Source organism: Biomphalaria glabrata, chromosome 1 (genome assembly GCF_947242115.1).
Source record: "Biomphalaria glabrata chromosome 1, xgBioGlab47.1, whole genome shotgun sequence".
NCBI classification, from domain to species: Eukaryota; Metazoa; Mollusca; class Gastropoda; family Planorbidae; genus Biomphalaria; species Biomphalaria glabrata.
Window position 1 is genome coordinate 11,384,109 of NC_074711.1, and position 21,775 is coordinate 11,405,883.

General features: G+C 31.7%; 2 protein-coding genes across 4 annotated transcripts in view; one reads left to right on the forward strand and one right to left on the reverse strand.

The window, feature by feature from the left end:
* LOC106078509 (tRNA wybutosine-synthesizing protein 4-like) overlaps positions 1–21,775 on the reverse strand; it is a 28,470-nt gene that overhangs the window by 1,753 nt on the left and 4,942 nt on the right. For all 3 annotated transcript variants that reach the window (XM_056022006.1, XM_056022016.1, XM_056022025.1), the window contains exons 2-15: positions 21,175–21,258; positions 19,680–19,804; positions 19,371–19,449; positions 18,787–18,870; positions 18,397–18,505; positions 17,487–17,634; positions 17,288–17,354; positions 17,037–17,068; positions 16,455–16,545; positions 15,857–16,067; positions 14,222–14,458; positions 13,284–13,715; positions 11,374–11,471; positions 1,196–1,377 (exon numbers count right to left, since the gene is read on the reverse strand). In XM_056022006.1, the coding sequence (XP_055877981.1) occupies positions 1,196–1,377; positions 11,374–11,471; positions 13,284–13,715; positions 14,222–14,458; positions 15,857–16,067; positions 16,455–16,545; positions 17,037–17,068; positions 17,288–17,354; positions 17,487–17,634; positions 18,397–18,505; positions 18,787–18,870; positions 19,371–19,449; positions 19,680–19,804; positions 21,175–21,231 (1,952 nt within the window). In that variant the 5' untranslated portion in view covers positions 21,232–21,258. The remainder of the gene's footprint in view (positions 1–1,195; positions 1,378–11,373; positions 11,472–13,283; positions 13,716–14,221; positions 14,459–15,856; positions 16,068–16,454; positions 16,546–17,036; positions 17,069–17,287; positions 17,355–17,486; positions 17,635–18,396; positions 18,506–18,786; positions 18,871–19,370; positions 19,450–19,679; positions 19,805–21,174; positions 21,259–21,775) is intronic.
* LOC106078515 (cholecystokinin receptor-like) lies at positions 2,937–10,503 on the forward strand. Its single transcript, XM_013239400.2, has 2 exons — positions 2,937–4,674; positions 7,407–10,503. The coding sequence occupies exons 1-2, from the start codon at positions 3,797–3,799 to the stop codon at positions 7,804–7,806; spliced, it is 1,278 nt and encodes a 425-aa protein (XP_013094854.1). The 5' UTR covers positions 2,937–3,796; the 3' UTR covers positions 7,807–10,503.

The window sequence follows — 21,775 nt, forward strand, 5'->3', positions numbered from 1 at the left end:
AAAAAAAAATTATTAGAAATTATCTTAGTAGCATAGCAAATTGATATAGTAAGTTTATAATTAATTTTTCCAGTTTTTGTTTTTATAATTAAAACATAACTTCAAAAAAATTACAAATAAAACTATGAAATTAAGTGCCCCAATTGATAATAAGAAAATGTTATCATTTGTGATCACTAGTAACATAAGAAACTTTTCTTACTATATACTACTGTGACCATTAGTTCAGTATGCCAGTGTAATAAGTGTTTATAAGAGTGACTATTGACTTGTAATGTTCTGTTACATCTTGTGTCTCCATTGGCACTAGAAGCAGAGCCCAATATTCATGGGCAACAATAAATAAATAATGTGGCCTGTTAAGTCACAGCAGAGTCTCTCCCAATTAAAGGAGAAGCAATGAATGCCAGCCATTTATCTGGGAGCATCCTTTGTCTTTCTAGACAGAAGGAGACGTACAATGTATCCAAGGAAATCTTCTTAAATTTACTAAATTGAATTCAGTACAAATATTAACTGAGTTAAAAGTTAACTGTGACATTGTTTGTTTTTTTACAGTGGATGATGTAAGCATTAAATTGTTTTTCAATAAACTTTCTACAATGATTTGTTAGATTTCTTTTGCTGGCCATCTTTACATGTTTAGTAGGTCAAGGTTTCTAGGTCAAGGTTTCATTTTCAACTTTCTCTAGTAGTCTTGAGTATTTTGTGTTTGTTCTATATTGGAAGGTCAGAAAGGGGAAATTTACCTTTATATTTGAAACTCTACCTTTCAGAACTGATTGTGAAATCAAGCATGACAATTACATTCTAGACAGCTTTTAAGTTATGAATTTGGTTTGTCCTAACAGGAATTGAACTGCCCAACACACTAGACCCTTGAACTCAAAGGTTATCAGTTAAAGGCTACTCCCAAGACTCTAGAGAATCTTTCTCCTACTTACCCCCTTCCCTCACTGGTCCACAAAGGAGAATGGACCAAAGCGCACTGAGCATGCTATAAGCATAAAAGATGCCCTTAATAAAAGCAATTAATATATAGTAATAAAGGCTACACCCAAAACACTACACCCTGGAAGTCAAGGGTTATCAGTCAAGTGCTACTCCCATCAATGACTTTAACACTGTATATTAGTGACATGGTAATGCCATGCACACATACACAGATGCTATGAAACTGTAAGAAGAGACTAGCCTTGGGTAGAAAGTGCCACTGATGTTCATTCTATACCAGACTCTTGAGCCAATGTCAAGCCTAAACACATCCAGCACAGGCTCATGGTGAATGTCCAGTCCACCGGTCAGCAAAACATTGCCATTCCAGAAAGTCACACAGTGAGAGTGTCGTGGGCCTGGTACATCACCTGAACAAAGGACCTGTAAAACAATACATACGCATGTTAAATATAGAAAAATGGAATATTCAAGTGTTTTTTTTAGTATTAAAAAATGATGCAGGTGTGTGTTATTATGGTTTAGTTTTTCGATAGGTTTACGGTCAAGTTTTGGGTTTCTATTGGGACTATGTTCCTATTTAACATAAAAACTAGGTTCTGTATGTGTCATGCTAGACTGCACAAAGTGGCTACGTCATGCATATGAAACAGTCAGGTTAGAGGTTGAGCTGTGATGTGCACAGCCATGATCAAAATATGGATAAATTGTTTTAGCTGGGGGGGGGGGGCAGAGATACATGGAGAAGTCCTGGAAGAGATATTTTAGTAAATAATGCGTAGGTTACAGAGTGAAAGTTCTAACTAAAGGTGAAAAATGACGGATTTGTCTAAAAAAGTCTTTTTTTTGAAGAGGCTATAAAATTAAAACCAGGCAAGATATTGGGGGTCACCATTCGTCATTTTGAAATAGTAATTATTCAATGTTCAAAGTAACAGTATGATTTATTTATCAGTCAAGCGATTCTACTAGTCATATAAGTATAAGTGATTTATGCTTTTGATTAGTACAAGTGATTTTATGTTTTATGTGAATTATGTTTATGATTAGAGCAATTATTCTATTGAATGATTTTGAAGATATTAAACTCAAAATGAAATATGTTTTCAACACAGTGTTTCATCTGTGTGTTTAAAATAGAAGTAAAAAAAGGTTATCTGGATGAATTTTACTGTAATCACTTTTTAAAAGCATTCATAAAAAAAATTTAACAAGGGGAATGACCTAAATTTGAACTTGTGGCTAAGCATCCTGAAGACAACATACTAAACCACTCTGCTGTATGGGGCGTATGAAAATAGAATATTGTCTAGTTGTCTATTGTTTGTTTCAAACTTACTTTAAGTGGTGACCTATAAAGGGGACTAATTCTGCTTATACCACCACTTCAGTCAAGTACAATTTCTTTCCCTTGTTTGAGATACCAAACAAAATAATTAATTACCAATAGCTAATTAACTAATTGATTAATTGTTTAAAAATTGATTCTTGTGTTGTCTGGTAACAGAAATCATTGCAAAATTTCAGCTTGATCTGAGATTGGGTGTAGGAGAAATAATGTTTACAAACTTTTTACCAGACAGAGTGAGTTGATAAAGAGAGAAAATAATCAAGTTATTTGAGAAAAGCTGACAAAGTGAGAAAGTGTAAACACAAAGTGTAATGATGATAAATAAAAAAGAATGCTAGATTATAAATGGAGCTTTTTTACTATATATATATATATTTGTTGTTCTTTGACTTTTGTTTATGAAACAGGTAAAAATTAAAAGTTTGTAAATAACATCTACACTAATGTTTTGACGACACATTCATGGTCAGCACTCAAGAGTATTATGAAAACACTGTGTCACATCCTATTGCTGTAAAGCTCCTATTCGCATTTACTTGTGGGGAGGGTCTAGATCTAATTACTAATTAAGAAAATATCTGTTTATTACAACAAGTTCATTGTGAGAAAAAAACAGCCTAGTGCTAGAGCTTGGATATAAATACTTTTCTCTCAGCTTCTACATGTGTATGGCTTTCTCAAGTGAACTTTTTAACATGTCATTCACATTCCTACTAGCCCAACCTTTCTCAAACTGTAGCTGCAGACCACAACCTGGGATCTGTGTTTATCTCCCCAGTGCTACATAATGGCATAATGTTTAGATTTCTTATCATTGAAAACTGGGTTGATTAATTAATGTTTAATGGTGGTCTTTAGCTGGAACCAAATGTTAATAAGGGTGTACAGAGTCAACAAAGATTGAGAACTGCTGCACTAGCCCATGTTTGGCTACTTTATCAACATATCTCCTATGAAACAATATCAGGGATTCCCTCTAAGTGTGTCATCACATAGATGTTAACAGATGATGTGGTTTATGAAAGAAGTTTTCAGTTAAATGTGCAGCACACATTTTTAATAAAATATTTATAGCTACAAAAAAAAAAGAATGTATTCAAATAAAAGAAACAAAGAGCTTGTAGTTTGAGTGGCCAGAACATCAACAGTTTTACAGTAAAACATGTCACTTGAAAGTGTGAGTAGGGAGGGTGAGAACCAAATAGAGCAGGTTGGGCCCAACAATTTGTGGCTGTTTGTTGTGACCTCTGGGTGAAGTCAATATTGCTTGGTGATAGCAGTCAGCTGTTTTAAGTACATCAGACAGCCTGGTGTATTTTAAAGTGGTGTCCTAGATTGGAACTCATACAGCGTAGAGGCCTAAGTTTAAAACAAACTACATAGAGCAAACAAACATTTTGTGGATGTCTTGGTATAGCTGATTTGACTTGAGGGATATCTGACCATAGGATATTGTCACAATTGTAGTGGTGAACTACTAAACAGTACATCATGTATACATCAACTTTACCCTCTGACAGCTGTACTATATTCACAAAGGATGAGGTGAATAGAATAAGATCACAACATAGTGACCAGATGGCAATGACCCTCTTGCCGGCTCTCCTGTTGCTCAGCATCATTATGTTTGTAGGCTTCATAGGGAACATCCTAGTCTTCTATGTGTATTTCACAAAGTTCACTCCAAGCTCTGCTAGATCAGCCATCCTGGCAATGGCCTGCTATGATCTTGTTACATGCCTGTTCAGCATACCAGGAGAAATAGTGGACATGAGATTCTCTTACAGCTTCACCAGTGAGGTAATGTGCCGTGGCTTACGCATGGTCACTACCATCATCCTCGTCGCATCTGGGTTGTTGCTGGTGCTGGTTGCAGTGGACAGATTTCAAAGGATCTGCCGACCCCTTGATGACCACTACACATCTAAAGATATCTGGAAGAGGATTTTCTTACTGAGTTTACTGGCTGCCGTCATTGCGATTCCATCACCAATTATGTATGGACTGTCTTACACAGCTATAGATATTACTAATAGTGATAAGCCATACAAAAATCAGACTTTGTATGGACTTGAATGTTCCACAAGTGAAGCATTTAAGAACCACCCACTCCAGCGGGCTTACAGCATTCTTCTACTTGCTGTCTTTCTGGTAGCCTTCACAATAATGATAATCTTGTACATTTTGATAGGAAAGCAGGTGCTGAGACATCACTCTTTTGTCAAAGCAGTTCGACAAGGTAGTGGCCATGTTCTAGACAAGCCTCACAGCAGTCACCAAGACAATAATGAGCCTTCATTTGTTGAGGTTAAAGAATCCTCAGTACTGCATGAAATGGATCAGGACAAAGAAAGTCCTACTCATAAAGAGTAAGTTAATATGTTAGTTATTTTTTTAAGCTTCTAATTATATTTATTTTTATTTAAGCTTCTTATTATATTTATTTTTATTTAACCTATTCTTATATTTTTATTTAAGCTTCTTATTATATTTATTTTTATTTAAGCTTCTTCTTATATTTTTTAAAGCTTCTTATTATATTTATTTTTATTTTAACTTCTTATTATATTTTTTTTTTTTTAAGCTTCTTATTATATTTATTTTTATTTAAGCTTCTTCTTATATTTTTTTTTAAAGCGTCTTATTATATTTATTTTTATTTAAGCTTCTTCTTATATTTTTTTTAAAGCGTCTTATTATATTTATTTTTATTTAAGCTTCTTATTATATTTATTTTTATTTAAGCTTCTTCTTATATTTATTTTTATTTAAGCTTCTTCTTATATTTTTTTTTATTTAAGCTTCTTCTTATATTTTTTTTTAAAGCGTCTTATTATATTTATTTTTATTTAAGCTTCTTATTATATTTATTTTTATTTAAGCGTCTTATTATATTTATTTTTATTTAAGCTTCTTATTATATTTATTTTTATTTAAGCTTCTTATTATATTTATTTTTATTTAAGCTTCTTCTTATATTTATTTTTATTTAAGCTTCTTATTATATTTATTTTTATTTAAGCTTCTTATTATATTTATTTTTATTTAAGCTTCTTCTTATATTTTTTTTAAAGCTTATTATATTTATTTTTATTTAAGCTTCTTATTATATTTATTTTTATTTAAGCTTCTTATTATATTTATTTTTATTTAAGCGTCTTATTATATTTATTTTTATTTAAGCTTCTTATTATATCTATTTTTATTTAAACTTCTTATTATATTTATTTTTATTTAAGCTTCTTATTATATTTATTTTTAATTAAGCTTCTTATTATATTTTTCTTTATATAAGCTTTGTGCACATACAGAAATAAATTGTTTTCAAAAAGTCAAATTTCCAATTTATTATTAAAAAAGCTCATGACATTTTCAGGATAATTTATAAATACTTTTTAGTTATATTTAATTTATGGAGTAGAATTGCATTATTCTGTAGAAGTGACTTTGTAACAGCTAACAATGTAGACAAGCGCCAGGCATTCACCAACAAACTTTGTGACATTTAATTGGTGTCCGATGGCCTAACAAAATTTCAAACTACAGTCTAAGGGAAACAACTAGGCAAACACGGATAGAACAGGAAATAAAAAGATGCAAATGGGTCTGGCTTGGGCAAACAATGCAAAGAACAGAAAACAAGAATGCAAAACAGGCTCTAGACAGGAGCCCACAGGGGAAAACCATAGCAAGCATGGAGGAGATCAGTAGACCAAGAAGCAAAGATGGCAGGACCCAAATGAGGGGGGTACTGCCCAGAACAAAGTTTGAGGAATGAGCTAGTATTGCGGCCCTATGCTCCACTGGCAGTCAAAGGGCCAAGCAAAGTCAAGTGATAATATAGATTATTAGGAAGCAAGGACGGGTTGAGACTGACATAAAATAACATCAACATCAAAAGTTGTGGGATGTATGGCTGAGTGACATAAACTGCTTGGCTACCAGTCAAGGGGGCTCAAGTTTGGATCCCCACTTGAGATGAGTTTGGTTTGTTGATCACCTAAAGCAAGCAGGGAAACCACATCCTGAATAGCCCCTCCCCTCACAGCTCACAAAAGAGATTGGGCCAGAGTGCACTGAGAATAAAAGATGCACTTTCAAAGTGTACAGTTAATCCTTGAGAGTCTGACAGTAATGGGACCAAAGGTTTGCTGGACCTCAAAAAATGTATATGTCAAGAAAATTGTATTTATAATGTACAGTAATAAGATATTTAGACTATCAAGTTTCAATGGTATAAAATAAACAATAGAAAAAAATAGAAAAATGTATTGATATAAATAATGCCACACCCTGGTTTAAATGATAAATTAAAATAAAAAGGAATTGCTTCTAAAATATAAATTTTGTAATTCACTATTTGGGAAAACAGATCTATAATAGATGTATTCAATATTATTCTAAAATGCATTTGAATTTAAAAAAAAAAAGAAATTCCCTATAAAAGTTTGAGTTTTGATTGCAGCTAAAGTTTAATATTGAAGTAAAAAGGCAAAAAGCCTCCACCCCTGTTTACTTTACAGTTGTCAGTTATCTAAAAGACTCAACTGATGAGACGTACACATAAAAGAAGACAGAATTCTTGAAAATCAATAAAAACAATAATTTTCGTACAGGATACAAACTCAAAACCTTTGTCTCAGAAGTTCAACTCTGATAATCACAATGATGGACAATTTTTCTTTAGTTATACAATTGCTCCCTAATACTGATTATTTAAATTACATATGCTCACACATTGTTTAAACTGAAAACCTTTATAATATTTATTAATATTTTTAATTTGCATAAGTTACTAATACATTATACAAATGTTTACAATACAGCTGCAATATAAACAGAGTTTTAAGTTTCTTTATGTGTGTTTCATTTGTAGTTGCTAATGTAGGCATTGATATGGTGCTTCAGAGATGTCTCTTTGAATAGATCTTTTGGTTTATATCTCAGTTATATTGCAGAGTCAACTTTCTGGATTGGTGCAAACGTTTCTCACATGCAGCAGAATATTACCATTCAATGTTTGTTGACAAATAATTGCAAATTATGAATAAATGTATATCTTTAACCATAATAACTAATAAAGATATTTTATTATTTACAGGTCAATTCCTAAAAAGACAGATGAGAAAAAAAGTCCGTCAAGGAAACAATCTGTCATGCACCGCATTCGAAAAGTATCTCGAGCTGGAGACTCTAGAACTAGAAAAACAACGATGATGCTATTTTGTATCACTATAGTTTTCGTTATAAGTTTCCTTCCACACATCATTCTCAAGGCCACACAAGCTTTCAACAAACATTTTGACCAGAATCTCAACACCACTGGTATTGTCATGTACAACATCTTTGTAAGATCATATTTCTTTAACACAGCAGTCAACTTTTTTGTCTACGGCTTCTGCAGTCCCAAATTTAGGGCAGAGTGCAAAGCCTTAATCTTTAGCTTTGCCTTCTGGATCAAGAAGAGGCGAGCATCAATAAAAAGTGATGACATTCAATAGACTAGTTCGAGTAGTGAACATTTATTAACAGTTTCATGTTTATTAAAAAAAGAATGAAATGGCTGATGGATGTAGCTATAAATTCAGTCCTCATTCATTCAAGTGTTTGATAACACATTTAATAATTTCAGGTTTGATAATATAATGAAAATGTGTACACATGCATACATTGACCACGGGTATCAGAAGAATATGTTTGTTCATTGCATACATTTCTGTTTAAAGTGTAGATGGCGAACAAATAATAATAAAGACATGTAAATAGGACTATTACGTTATATAAAGCAAAGACAATCATTTTTAATAAAGCAAAGACAATCAACCTAAAATTGGTGGTAAAAGTTCTTAAACAATTTTTTTAAAAGCTGTACATTAGCTTTGTTCTAGGCAGTAGTATTAAGAAAAAAAATTCAGATGTAAAACTATATGAGTCTTATATTGTTGAACACATACAAAACAAATTCTTCTAACAAATAGCTTAGAACATTTAAAGCAAATAAAATCTACATTTAATGATAATTTGATACTCTGCAAGCCATAAAGGATTTCATTTTAGATTTTTTTCTTTTAATGTTTTTGTGAGCCATCATCACGAATATGAAATTAATTAAATGTATACCTTCAGTATTATCAAGCATTCCATGATTAAATGTAAACATTATATATAGTTCATCCATTGTGATTCGATGATGACCACTTTTGCAGCTTTGCACTGGGGTTTTGTGCCTCCTCATGTGGCTGGTGAGACCTATGTGAGCCCGGAATGTTCATCTGCACACTGGGCAGTTATTCCAGCTGGAGCTAGTGTCATTGGCCTTGCTTTTTTTCTCTGGTGCTTTTCTTCTGCCAGCACTGTTCTCTTTTTCTCAGCAATTTGTGTGCCAGTTTTCACAGCGCGACGCCATGATGCTCTATCATGTGAGTCTGTCTCCCAGTTGGATGGGTTAATGCTGAATACTTTCAGAGCTTTGATGGTGTCCCTAAAGCATTTTCTTTGTCCACCTTGTGAGAGCTTTCCTTCTTTTAATTGGCCTTACAGGAGCCATTTAGGGATGCAGGGATCTTCCATTCTGCAGACATGTCCTGCCCATCGCAGCTGGGACTGCATCAGGATTGCGTGGATGCTTTGAAGAGCCACTCTTTGAAAGACTTCAGTATCTTTTATTTTTTCTTGCCATTTGACATTCAGCATTTTTCTTAGACATGTAATGTGGAAGTGGTTCAGTTTTTTTTCATGTTTTCTGTATACTGTCCACGTTTCCGAGGCATAGAGCAACGTACTGAGGGTGACAGCTCAACAGACCTCTAGCTTTGTGTTTGTGGTGATACATCGTTTGTTCCAGACATTTTTAAACAGTCTGCCATAGAATGCACTGGCCATAGCGATACGCAGATCGATTTCATTATCAATCTTTCCATTTCTGGAGAGTGTGCTGCCAAGATAGGTGAATCTGTCCACTGCATTTATATCATGTCCATTTATCTTGATGCTTGGATCCAAGTAGGCTTTACCTGGAGCAGGCAGATATAAGACTTCAGTTTATTTTGTGTTTATGGCAAGGCCAAAGTCTGAACATGCTCTTGAGAAGTCACTGCCAATGCTCTGCAGATCATTTTCAGAGCAGGCATTTAGGGCACAGTCATCAGCAAATAGCAGATCCCTGATTACTGCTGTTTTTATAAACATTAGTAACTTGTATGTGAAGACTCAGATCAACACTCTACAGAAATGACATTAAAATGTACCTGATAAACCAACTGTTGTGACTAGTACTCACTTCACTGATGGACTGTTAAACCAATATGTTATAATACTGGATGATCAAAAATTTTTTAAAAATGTTTCTGCCCCATTAATGATATGTTACCTTTATAAACAGAAACTTTATTAAAAAACTGTTTATTACAAACTGTATTAATGAAAATGGAGTTGGAGTAGACACAACTAGCATGACCTAGGAAAGATGGGAAATGGAACCCACAATGCACAAGAAATATGAATCCAAAAAGCACTGGGCAACAATGTCTGGAAACAAGACATCAAAAAAATTTTTGTTACATCAGTATAAGATAAAAGATGGTAGAAATATTAGCAAACCAGTAGGGATAGTGGCTTATAATTTCCAGCAATTGTTTCCACTTGGACCACTTATAAAAGCCACTATACAATGGAGTTGTAGTCCCATTAAATTTTTAAAAATTTTGGTCATGACTCAAAAGAGGTTAGGAAGTCATGCATAGAACATTTGTATTTTGAAAGTGCACAGGTCTTTTTGTCTGACTTATATTTTAAGGTACAAGTTATAAAAAAAAGGAATGAGTTTGTGTTTGTTATTTATAGTGCTGTGACCATTGAGGTTCAATCTATATGTATTATCTAAACATAATTTTTTTTACCCAGGATGAGTTTGTTAGTCATAAGTTAGTTTGACATTTCCTGTCTAGCAAGTTTAATACACATGATTTCTATCCGTTTATTTGTGAAATGAGCTGAAGAGGGTCCACTTACACTTTGACCAATGAGTGGGCAGTATCTTGTCCGAGAGACTCAGTCAAACGAGACACGAATAATGCTTACACAAGGGGAAGTAAGTACACTGCCACTCACTTTAAAAAAAAAATTCTACATGTTAATTTGAAAAAAATAACCATTTATATTTGAATGCTTGAAGATCTTGTATAAAACTAGTACAAAAACTCAATGAGTTTTGAATTATTTGCTTACTGTAAATGTTAATGTTTTTGAAATGTTCTGATAATATTTCAAAGTGTATATTAATTTTATGAATAAAGCATAAATTATGTTATAAACCTGTAAACATTCTAAAATCATTTGCATTTTTTTAAATAATTAACACTAATTTAAAAGCAGAATTTATAGAGAAATCTCTTAGTAATCTTATATTTGAGACTTTAAAAATATTTAAAACCAAAAAAAAAACTGTTAATACACATTTATCTGTTATTGTTGTGACTTCAATCAATTCCCAACACTTGGTTGCAACTATCGAATACAGAATGGGATCTGTTGTAATCTATGCTAACAACAATTGAAAATTATTTAGATTTACTGTTGCAGGGATAGAGAATTAGTGGTTTTATTGACATATTGTAACCCTTTTATTTTTAAAAGTGAAAAACAATGTTTGTTACTTCCCCCCCCCCCCCCCCACTGTTTCAGTATTGATAAACAAGTCAGATGAAATATGTGTGTATTGTGCTTCAAGTGTTTTTTGTTATTAGTACTCACAGTACTGCAGCATAACTAATTTTTTTTCACAAAAATGTGTGATTTCATAGCTACGAAAAAGGATTTCAGTGAAAATATAAAAACTATATCAAAACCTTATAGGTTAACTAAATGTCTTTGTCAACACAAAAGAGTTGACGAGGGTTATTAGACATTGACAGTGAGACTGAAGACAAGACTGATGATAGATTCTTCAAAGCTTGAGTAATATTTCAATGTAGTACATGACAGCTTTTGAAATTTGTAAACCAATGTGTTGTTACCTACAAGGGCAGAACAGATAATGCTGAACAAATAAAACAGTGTTTGTGACTAACCTCTTCCCAAGTTTCTGTCTCAGGATCAAAGAGATGACAATCGCCAAGAACATCACAAGTTTTAGTTTTACCTCCGTGAATAAATAGCTTCTCTTTCCCTGAATAACAAAGTTAAAACATTCCTGTAATTTCAGCTGGAAACTACGTAGAAGAAGGAAAATGAATGTAAGATGCTTATTGTTCAGTTATGAAACTAGCACTAAATAATGGCACTTTACATTACTGCCAATCATTAAAATGTAGACTTTCTGTGATATAGTTAGCTTAACTGTACATGTATCTTAACAAATGTCAAACAAGGTTACAAATATAGATTGTGTGGAAAAACAACATTTCAATCAGCATTCCATTCAATGAGTTAGTTAATAAATGGAAAATATATTTTATAATTATCCATTCAAACTTTTTCCATTTTGACCTTAGATGCAAATTTTTTGTAACAATGCGCGAATCTATGAATGAAGCTTGAGTTATTAATGAAGAAGTCTGTGACCATTTAAAAAACTTACCTCCCCTGAAGTTTTTCATTTAAAAGTGGTGTATTTTTTATAAAAATCTGCTTGCATATGTAATTTTAAAAATTAGATGGTTCAATTTCAGAAAAGAAAAAAGTAGCCATTGCATCAGAACTTTTAATGACCTAAAATATCATGATGTCCAATTTTCATTTTCTCTTCTTGTTTCTGAGATCTAAACGGGACAGATGGACAGACAGGCCACACAATACTAATAGCATCTCTTCCCCTTTCTGAAAGGGGTACTTTACTTTTTTTTTTATAAAGACCAATAATGGATTTATCCAATGTCTTAGAATTTATTTTACCATAAAACTAGAATTTAAAAAATTATTTTCAAGTCTATAAATATTTTCAAAGATTCACACTGGGTTGTAATCTATATAATATGATATATAATATATAAAGCAGAATGTAAGGTGTATGTATGTATATTATTATTATAGCCTTTATATAGCGCTACTTTCATGCTTATAGCATGCTCAGAGCGCTTTGGTCCAATCTCATTTGTGGACCAGTGGGGGGGGAGGGGGTATCTAGGAGTTGGTTTTCCGTGCTGCCTTTAGGCGCTCAGAAAACCCAACTCTGCCCGAGTCGGGTGTCGAACCTCGAGCCCCCTTCTAGGTAGCCAAGACAAGCCAAGTTCAAGTGCACTTTGCCTCTCGACCACGCTTCCCAACAATTAAAAATCAAAACTGTTTGACCAATCTTGATTAAACTTGGCAAAAAAGTTTCTTAGATCATGGCGGAGACGGTAGTGTATGTTTAATGTCCCTCCCACAACCGGAGGCCCTAAAAATTGATAAAAATTTCCTAATTGTATCTCTATTAAAGAACCAACGTTTTAACAAATCGGGTAAACCCGTTTTCACAGTAATTTATATTGATATGAATATGTTGGCTGAATGGGTAAATCCATTTATATACTCTTCTTTTATTTTCAAGACAAAATTTTAAAAATGTGAAGGGAAAATTCTTCAAGTTTGACATAGATCTAAATTCAATCCAGTAGATCAGTAGTACACAAACTAAGCCCTGCAGGCCGCTGGTCATATATATATATCTGGCAAAAAGAGGACAACTAAAAAACAATGTGTTACATGTTTAGCCCTGCCCTGCATATGTTAATTAAAGCTATCTTAACTTTCACATGAAATAAAAAACAAAAAAAATGGTATTTTACAAGAAGAAATGTTGCTTTGGTAGAAAACAATTCTAGTAGACTGCTGTTATATTACAAACAGCAAAGCTTATAAGTACAGAAAAAAACAAAATTAAGATGTGGATTCAATATTAGGGAATATTTTAAAATAAAAATCTCTTAAGATGGAAAGTTAAGAAACTAATTTTACAAATGATAAAAAAAAAATAATTGTATATAGAATATTTTCTTACCATCAGTTATTACAGCTACTGCAGCATGCCTCCATCTCTCTCTCGGCTGTTTCCCATTATGTGCCACAACATTCACTTGTAATGTTCCCAATTCAAAGTCCCAGGAGAATGTACTGTTACAGCAATCACAGTTAGAATCACAATGTTTAATACTATCGATAGAATGGTTCCTCTGGCCATCATCACTGTGGTTACACTGTTCTAAGTCACCGCCTTGGAATGTTCCATTACCAGTGACCAAGTGGTCACTTTCTATTGGGGAGGATGTCCCTCTTGCCCTTCCTATGTCACCAGGGCATGATTGTTTATGTTTGTCTAAGGTGAGAATGAGCTTTAACATTTGATTGCACATGAAGTAAGGAGATTGTCGCCCCCCAAACAGATATGTTATACCATTGGATAATGGCACTGATGTATGGTGCATTCTGGAGTCTGAAAAAAAAACATGAGAGTAGGTTGTTTTTTTTTTGACAAACATATGCTTCAAAGTATGAACTGCATCCTAAAGTACTAAAACTAATTCTATTTTACAGTAAAATCCAGTAAATGGACCAGATTGTTATTAGGACCAAAAATAATTATGTTTCAATATGGTTCCATTAACTGGATTCAACTAACATTACAATGCACTGAGATTTTTCTTTTACTTTCAAGAAAAGGTAATTAAAACTGGAATTATGATCAAATAAAAAAAATGGTATATTAGAGATACTTATACAAAATGTAAATCTTGATTTTTCAATCATATTGGTGACGGCCATATACCACCATTGTCAACCAAAAACAATGAAACTGGTATTCTTTATCTGTCTTAATAACCTCAAGGCATTAAAGATGACTTACTATTTCCGTGTAGTGTTAAAAACAACGTATCTACAGTACAGAGCTCTAAATAAAAAAGCATAATGAAGTGAAAAAACAACATTCAAAACTCTTACACTGAATATGAGCAGAACAACACAAGACATGACAGGACTTGAAATTTCTCCCATCAGTCACAGTGATCTCTGCCAGCCTCTGGTGGCGGCCATCAATTTCACCAAAGCCACCTGTGGTTATAGTATAATGTTGATAGATCTGACTGGATGCATGACCAAATCTACGTAAAGATTGGTCTCCGTCTGGCACATATGTGAATGACAAGACACCAGTTATTGCAGGTTCTAGAGGAATTACTGAAATAAATTAATGTTAAAAACAAATATTAAAGCTCTTTAAATATGGTTAAAAAAAATATTTTTGGTTAACTGGGGTAATCTAACCCCAAAGAATTAATATTAAAATACAAGATGATAAATTTGATAAAATCTAAGTGCATTCATGCTCACCATTATAATTTCACATTATTAATTAATAGCATTTATCTTCCAAAAAAAAAATAATTTTGTAGAAAGATTTTTAAAAAACTTCTGAAACCTTAAAACAAAAAGGTATATTCAAGTTCTAAGTAGTCACTTTAATTTGAAATAATTGCCAAGAAATAGATTACTTCTAGTCAGTAAAGATAAAATTGTAAAGAACATCAGTACCACTTCAAATTATTAAGCTGGAAAAATGCTGCATATTTTATTTCAGATGAAAAGTCTTTAAAGGGAAACTCCGATAGTCTTGACAATTTTTGATATGTGTTTTTATTTACAGATAATGAATATATTCTTCTTTTTTTTTTATTTGCAATAATAACTTAGTAATTGATGTTTTTCTGATGTAATTTTCCTGCGCATCCAAAACAGTCAGACATTCACCGGGTTTCTATGTGACGTCACACTAGCCTACTAATTTAATATATAGATTTATTGTATAATGGGAGACCATACAGCAAAGTTAACATTCTCGTAAAAGAAATATATTTTCGTCTATGCAGTTAGATCTAGGATCAAGTAAGCAAAGAAAAAATGCGTATTAAAAGTAGATTTACATGCTTGACTAATCACGGCAGTCTGTATTTTCTCGCCAGACCACTCAACACACAACAAACACTATCGCTTGGTTGTCTTGTCATGACCGACTACACGTTGTCTCGACTAGCCTTACACTGACCAGTTTGTTCGAATCAGTCAGACACACGATCTATTTACTTCTTGGGAAAAGGAGAGGCTTAGATTAAAATGTTACTTTTTTTCTCGAGTTGGTTATCCTAATGCTTTTAGATCTACCTATACATGTATTTATAACTGTACTAGAGCTCTGGAATAGGCCGTCACTAAGCCCAAGAGCCTGTAAGAATGAAGCAATACGATTGGTTAAATCTAGTTTCCTTTTCTGTATTGTTGATGGAAGTGACGTATGCCTAACCTAAACACAAAATCTCAAAGCACCCCGTTTTTTTTGAGATGTCAAGAATTTACTGTCTAATTTATTAAATATAAATGTTTCTAAGCATTTAAATAAAAAATGGTAATATGTTTACTATTACAACTTTTTACGCAGAATTCAAATATGTCAATAACTCAAATTTGAAAAACCATCGGAGTTTCCCTAAGAAATCTTTTTTATCTTATGACAGTGCATGTTGCTCACAATCATTTTGCATGAGTAAACATAAAAAATATAGAGACAAAAATATGTTTTACTCTTTTTATCATTTTCTGAGTGTCCATAAGTTATTAAACTTCTTGGCAATTCAACAGTGGAAGCAGTCAGAATAAAATAATGAGAGTATTTCAAGTTCAGCTCTTCATACTCATCGAAAGTTTCTAAGCTCTCAATGCGTCTTTTTTCTTTGTCATCAACAAACAGAGAGTAGAATGTGTTCATGTCGTAGACCTCACAGCAGACCCAACCCTGAAAAACAAAAAAAAGTAAATGCTAAAAAAAAAGGTTGAAAGCATGGAGAGTAATACACAATTGTTAGAAAGTATCAAAATACTAGCTTCAACCTCAGGGTGGATTTTTTTTTCTCTCATAAGTTGGATAAAATATCTGAAAATGACAGCTTTTATTCTATACAGTTTTGTAACTTCTAAAATGGCATTTCTCAGAAAATACATACAGAAGAAATAAGTCCAGCACTGTTCAATGTATTTTCAATCAGCTCTAAGAGCTCAAGAAAAATAGAACATCATTACAAGAAACTTTCATTTAGAAGTTACTAGAATAAACTCAAGTCAACCATACCAATGTGCAGGCTAACAAGATTATCACAAACAGAAAATGTCAAGTAAATCTTACTGTGTTCAAGAAACGTTTCCTCTGTGATTCAATAGATGGGAATGCATTTATACATTTCAATGGTGATCCAATAGAATAGAAATGATTTTGCCTGAAAATTTAAACAAAAAATCCTATCAAATGACCAAACAAATTGGAAATAAATTTCTAATGTATGTTTATAATAAAAAAAACAATAATTCTTTTTGTTTTTTTCTCTAATCTTTGGGTATTATTAAAGTAAACTTAATAGCTTTCGTTCAAAAAAAGACATTTAAAATTTAACTACAGAAAACAATAAAATGAAACAAAATATCTTCATGCTTAGCTCAAAACAAATTGTGTAACATATAAAAATAAATATTTGAAAAAGTACATCTTACTTAGTACTGCTTAAAAAAAAAACAGAACAGTACACTAGATCTAAGTGACATACATTTACATGTCTTTATTTAGAATTACCATTTTGTGATTGCATTTTTAATACTGCTCTTACATCCATAATCCTACACACAAATCTACTATAATGTAATCCCAAAATTATACTATAAAATTTATTCAAATATTAATAAGACCCAAGCCAATCAACTTCATATTACTTACATAAAAAGTCCAAAGGAATCTTCTGGATTGATCTGAGAAATAAAAAGGTAAACATATATAAGATTTTGAAAGCATCAGCTCTTTTACTTAACAATTATAATAATATGAATCATAATAACAATTTCATTTTGTATAGCGCCATTAAGAAACACAATAAAGGTTCAAAGTACATTGAGAACATAAAGGACATAAAACGTAAAGAACTTCTTAAAAATGAAATGTTTTATGTCAAGATTATTTAACACAATTACCTGTTCATACATGCCAAAAATGGCTTCTTCAAAAGTCTCTGATGCCCATTTTACCAGCTCTGTTGAACTAAGATTTAATAAACATGGAATTAACATAAATCATTTTTGTTAATGTTATTTTATATTATTAAATTAGAAGAATATGAAATAAAATAAAAGTAAAAATAAAATGTATAAATTAAATTTGAAATCTCTTTACCACCGTCTTGTCATGTAAGTCATAACACACTCAGATAAAAGTAGTGTAGGAATGTCAAACTCCAGGCCACACATCTTGATGGCAGCTTCCAATGTGTTAAGCTGTGTTAAATCCACTCCCAGGAGATGGTAGTCAGCACTGCTGAGTTCTGGAACAATATGTAAACAAGGCAATGGTTTCCTGCAAGTCATAACAAATATTTTGTTCAATCATTATGTATTTGTGCAGATTAGGTAAAGCCAAGCAGCTTCAAATCTTGGATTTCGCTTGAAAGTGATTTAGTACAAGCAGCTAGATAACTAATGTAATGAACTTTAAAAGATTGTTTTCAGTATAAAAAATAAAAACTACATGAATTTAAAGAAAACTTTAAGTACAATAAACAGAGTTGAATTATATTTTGTCATTGCTATGCACAGTTTTTATTTTCAAAGGAATAATATATATTGTGTTAGATATATTTTGTCGATTCTTAAAAACCTGCAATCCAACTGCAACCATCCCAAACAAAAAAGGAAATCCAACATTACATGCACATGTCAATAGAACATGTGTTGAGCCCATTAAATAAAAGCCACTTTGACTGCTGCTAGAAAAATGATACAAATAAGAATGACAGTGTTACAATTATAAACCCATAATAGACAGTCATAACTGTGGACATAAAAGCCCCAATGATCAGAAACTAATACAAAAAAATAAAAAGCTCTTGTTTTGATCTTCTTCATCAAGAGATTGACTCTGTCAGGTATTGACATAAATTTATTTGAGGAAATGTTCTACTTTTTCTAATCACATTTTTAAAAAGCTTTTAAAATTAGAGTTTTTTGTTGGCCTCCTTCAGTCATAGACTTTAGAAGGTGTTAAAGAAAATACTCAGCGTTTCAACACAAACAGACAAACTTATTACCTATGTGTGGTGAAAGTGGCTGCTCCTTTATTTTCTCAACCAGTTTTAACAAATCTTCATTATTTTCTACTAGAAGCCTTTTCTTTTTTACAACTTCTGGGAAATCTATCTGTTAGTTTTTAATATATTTAGGAATAGTAAAGAATATATTCAATTGTATTGTAAAATATCAAATTTTATTTAGTCAAATGCAGAACAAATAATTAAATATGTGAAAGTCAGACAAATTAAAAAGAATTAACAAGGAAATTCAGTCAGAATCTTGACACAGTTATTGCAAAATTTTAAAAAATCCTAAATCATAAGTTAATCATAATCATGTAAGTTAAACAAAAAAGATTGATTAAACCTTTTGATTAATTAGAAGATAGTTGCACTAATAAGAATTACCTCACAAAAAACAGTATTTTGTAGAAGATCGCAAGACTTCAGTCTAAAATATGTTGAATCAAAGCCACAGCCAAGAGATATTACCTGAGAAGTATAAAAAATTATAACAGCATTTGATAACTTAATGTCAATTTTTATAGAATCTTCATACAATATTGTAATATTAAAATACATAGAATATATCAATTAGTTTGGATCAGTCATGGAATTGGTTTTGTAATAGATCTAGACTAGCAATAATAAATCTGTGCAATCAGAAATATTTTAACCAATTGTTTTTGTTTAGTGCAATTTCATGCATTTAGCTTTCTCAAAATGTTATGACCCTTTCACTTGTCTAGACCAGTTGAAAATAGTTAATTAAATAATTGGTTAATTTTTTAAATTCATTCTTGTGTTGTCAGGTAAAAGAAATAATTGTGCAAAATTTCAGCTTGATCCGAGATTAGGTGTGGTAGAAATAATGTGTGCAAACGTTTTTACCAGACAGACAGAGTAAGTTGTAAAAATATAAACAATTATGATATTAGTTAAGATATTCAAGAAATGTGGTTTTAAAAAAACATTGTAAAGAAAAAACTTACTTGTTTCTTTGAGTTTTTGTATAATTCTAAGAAGCTCTTTAAAATTCTATCAAATGCTACTGCTCTTATGTAATAACCCCTGGATGTTAAAAAAACAAAAAAAAAAAGAATATAGCAGACAATGTATTAGTTAAGTTTTTTTCATTTTTGTTGTAAATAATCCCTGATAAAGGTAAACCGAAATATCATTTTTGGTAAAGTATTTCATTGGTTAATATGCACGACGCGTAGGACGTAATCATTTTCTTTTTGAAGTAATGTCTGTATTATATAAGATAAGATAAGAAGATTAGAGGAATTCAATTTTACCTATGAATAAGTGGAGCTCTTCGACTCTGTTTGGAAACAAAATAATGAAGGTAAGGATCATTGAAGTAGCCACAAGTTGATGTGGAGCACTTGCTGACAATACTGCTATCATTTGTGCCTTGTACCTGAAAAGCATTAACACAGAATATAAACAAAAAACTTTTATTTTGCTATGATTTGTTGCTCATTGATGGCTGCATAACTATGAATTGTCTTTATGATGTAAATAACTTTAATTTCTATTTATCCATTTCAGATATTTTGGTAGTAAAAAGGCAGACAATACAAACCATAATAGTGTTCAAATGTTAAAATAGTGGCCCTAGTACCATATTACATCACTTTAGGCTAAATTTTTGTTCTGGATCACCAAATAGCCACAAGAATATTCTGATGGTTCAACTGGTTACTTATGAAGTAATATCAATGCTCATGAATATTATAACAAAAATAAGATTTTGAGATTAAAGAATTATTTAACTGCCAGATCATGAGGCAGGTGCATTTTGTCATGAGGGTCTTATGTTGAAATCCTCCCCTACGACAATTTCATTTATAAAGGAATGTTTGAAGCTTATAAAAATAAAACAAAAAATTTTTTGTACAATAAATTAAATGGAAAAAAAAAAAAAATGAAATGTATATTACATATACTTCAGATTTTACTCTATTCTACAATATATCTGAACAAGATCTAGTTCACAGTATACTTATGACAGTACTACCTGAAAGTAGTACACTTCTGAGCTTGGTAATGTTATGGACCTATAGATAGATATATTTGACCTATAGATAGATATATTTGAACAAGATTTAGTACTTCACAGTATGCTAATGACAGTCTGACCTGAAAGTAGTACACTTCTGAGCTTGGTAATGTTATGGACCTATATATAGATAGCTACATTCATGTAGTATTGTGTAATAGTGAACCTACAAATCTAGGAGATTGAATTTAATTAAATCTTAGGTCCTCATAAGGGCACATTTTCAGTACATAGAAAAATGTATCATGGGCTGCCTCTCTCTAAGTTGCTGGTGATCTAAAAGAATGCTTTGCAATACAGTAGGCACAGACTCAGTAGCAGGAGCTTTCAGAGAGAATGCCACAGTTGATAAACCAATGCCAAAGGGGATCCACTCCTGATTTTCCCTTAAGTTGTAAGGCAAAAATGTTTTAAAATCAGAATGACCATCTCTAAGATGGACTAGGCTGTTCAAAACTCCTGGTTCTAGAGGCACTAGGTATCTACCTTCACCTGGCTGTCAGTACAGGCAGTTACTCCTAGCTTAATATCCAGGCGAATGAGATGCTGGATTTATTGTTAAAGAGTAGTTGAGTGAGATGCACAAATTTGGGAAACAATTAAAATGACAATTCTTTGATTTTTGCTGTACTTTGACTTTACAAGTGATATATATATATAAAGATTCTAGATATAAATTAAAATATAAGACTCTATATAATATATTAAAAAAAAAAAGATTAACTTACAGCGGTTTCTCGTCTTGTTTTATTAGTCTTTCGTAATAAATTTATATTTTCATCCATTGTTTGAAATGATGGTTCAATTTAAGCCTAAAATAAATTTAGATTTAAAAGACTTAGAGTTCTAATCATAGTCATAAACATATATATATCTAGATTCTAATTTGACAATACATATTCAATATTGTACAATGTCACTGAGTGTGACTGATACTCAGCTAGAACTATTTCAACTAGAGCTAGATCTAATTTAAAATTATATAGGTTTAGAGTTTAGGGTCTATTACTATAAGTAGGCTATAGAAACATTGATCTAATCAAGATCTCAACTCATGATGATATTATTAATAGATCTAGATACTCATTTTTTACTATTATTATTATTGGCTTAACTCAATGAATAATGCAATAACGAAAAAAGTTTTATAAAATTAGATTTTTATGGCATGATTAATATAATAGAATCTATTATATTATAAATAAAATAGAATCTATTATCATTAATATTAATTATTATTTATATAAATATTTATAATGGTATAACATGGTCGACTCAATATAGACATACTCATAGGATCATCATCACCTAGATCTAGATTGTATTATA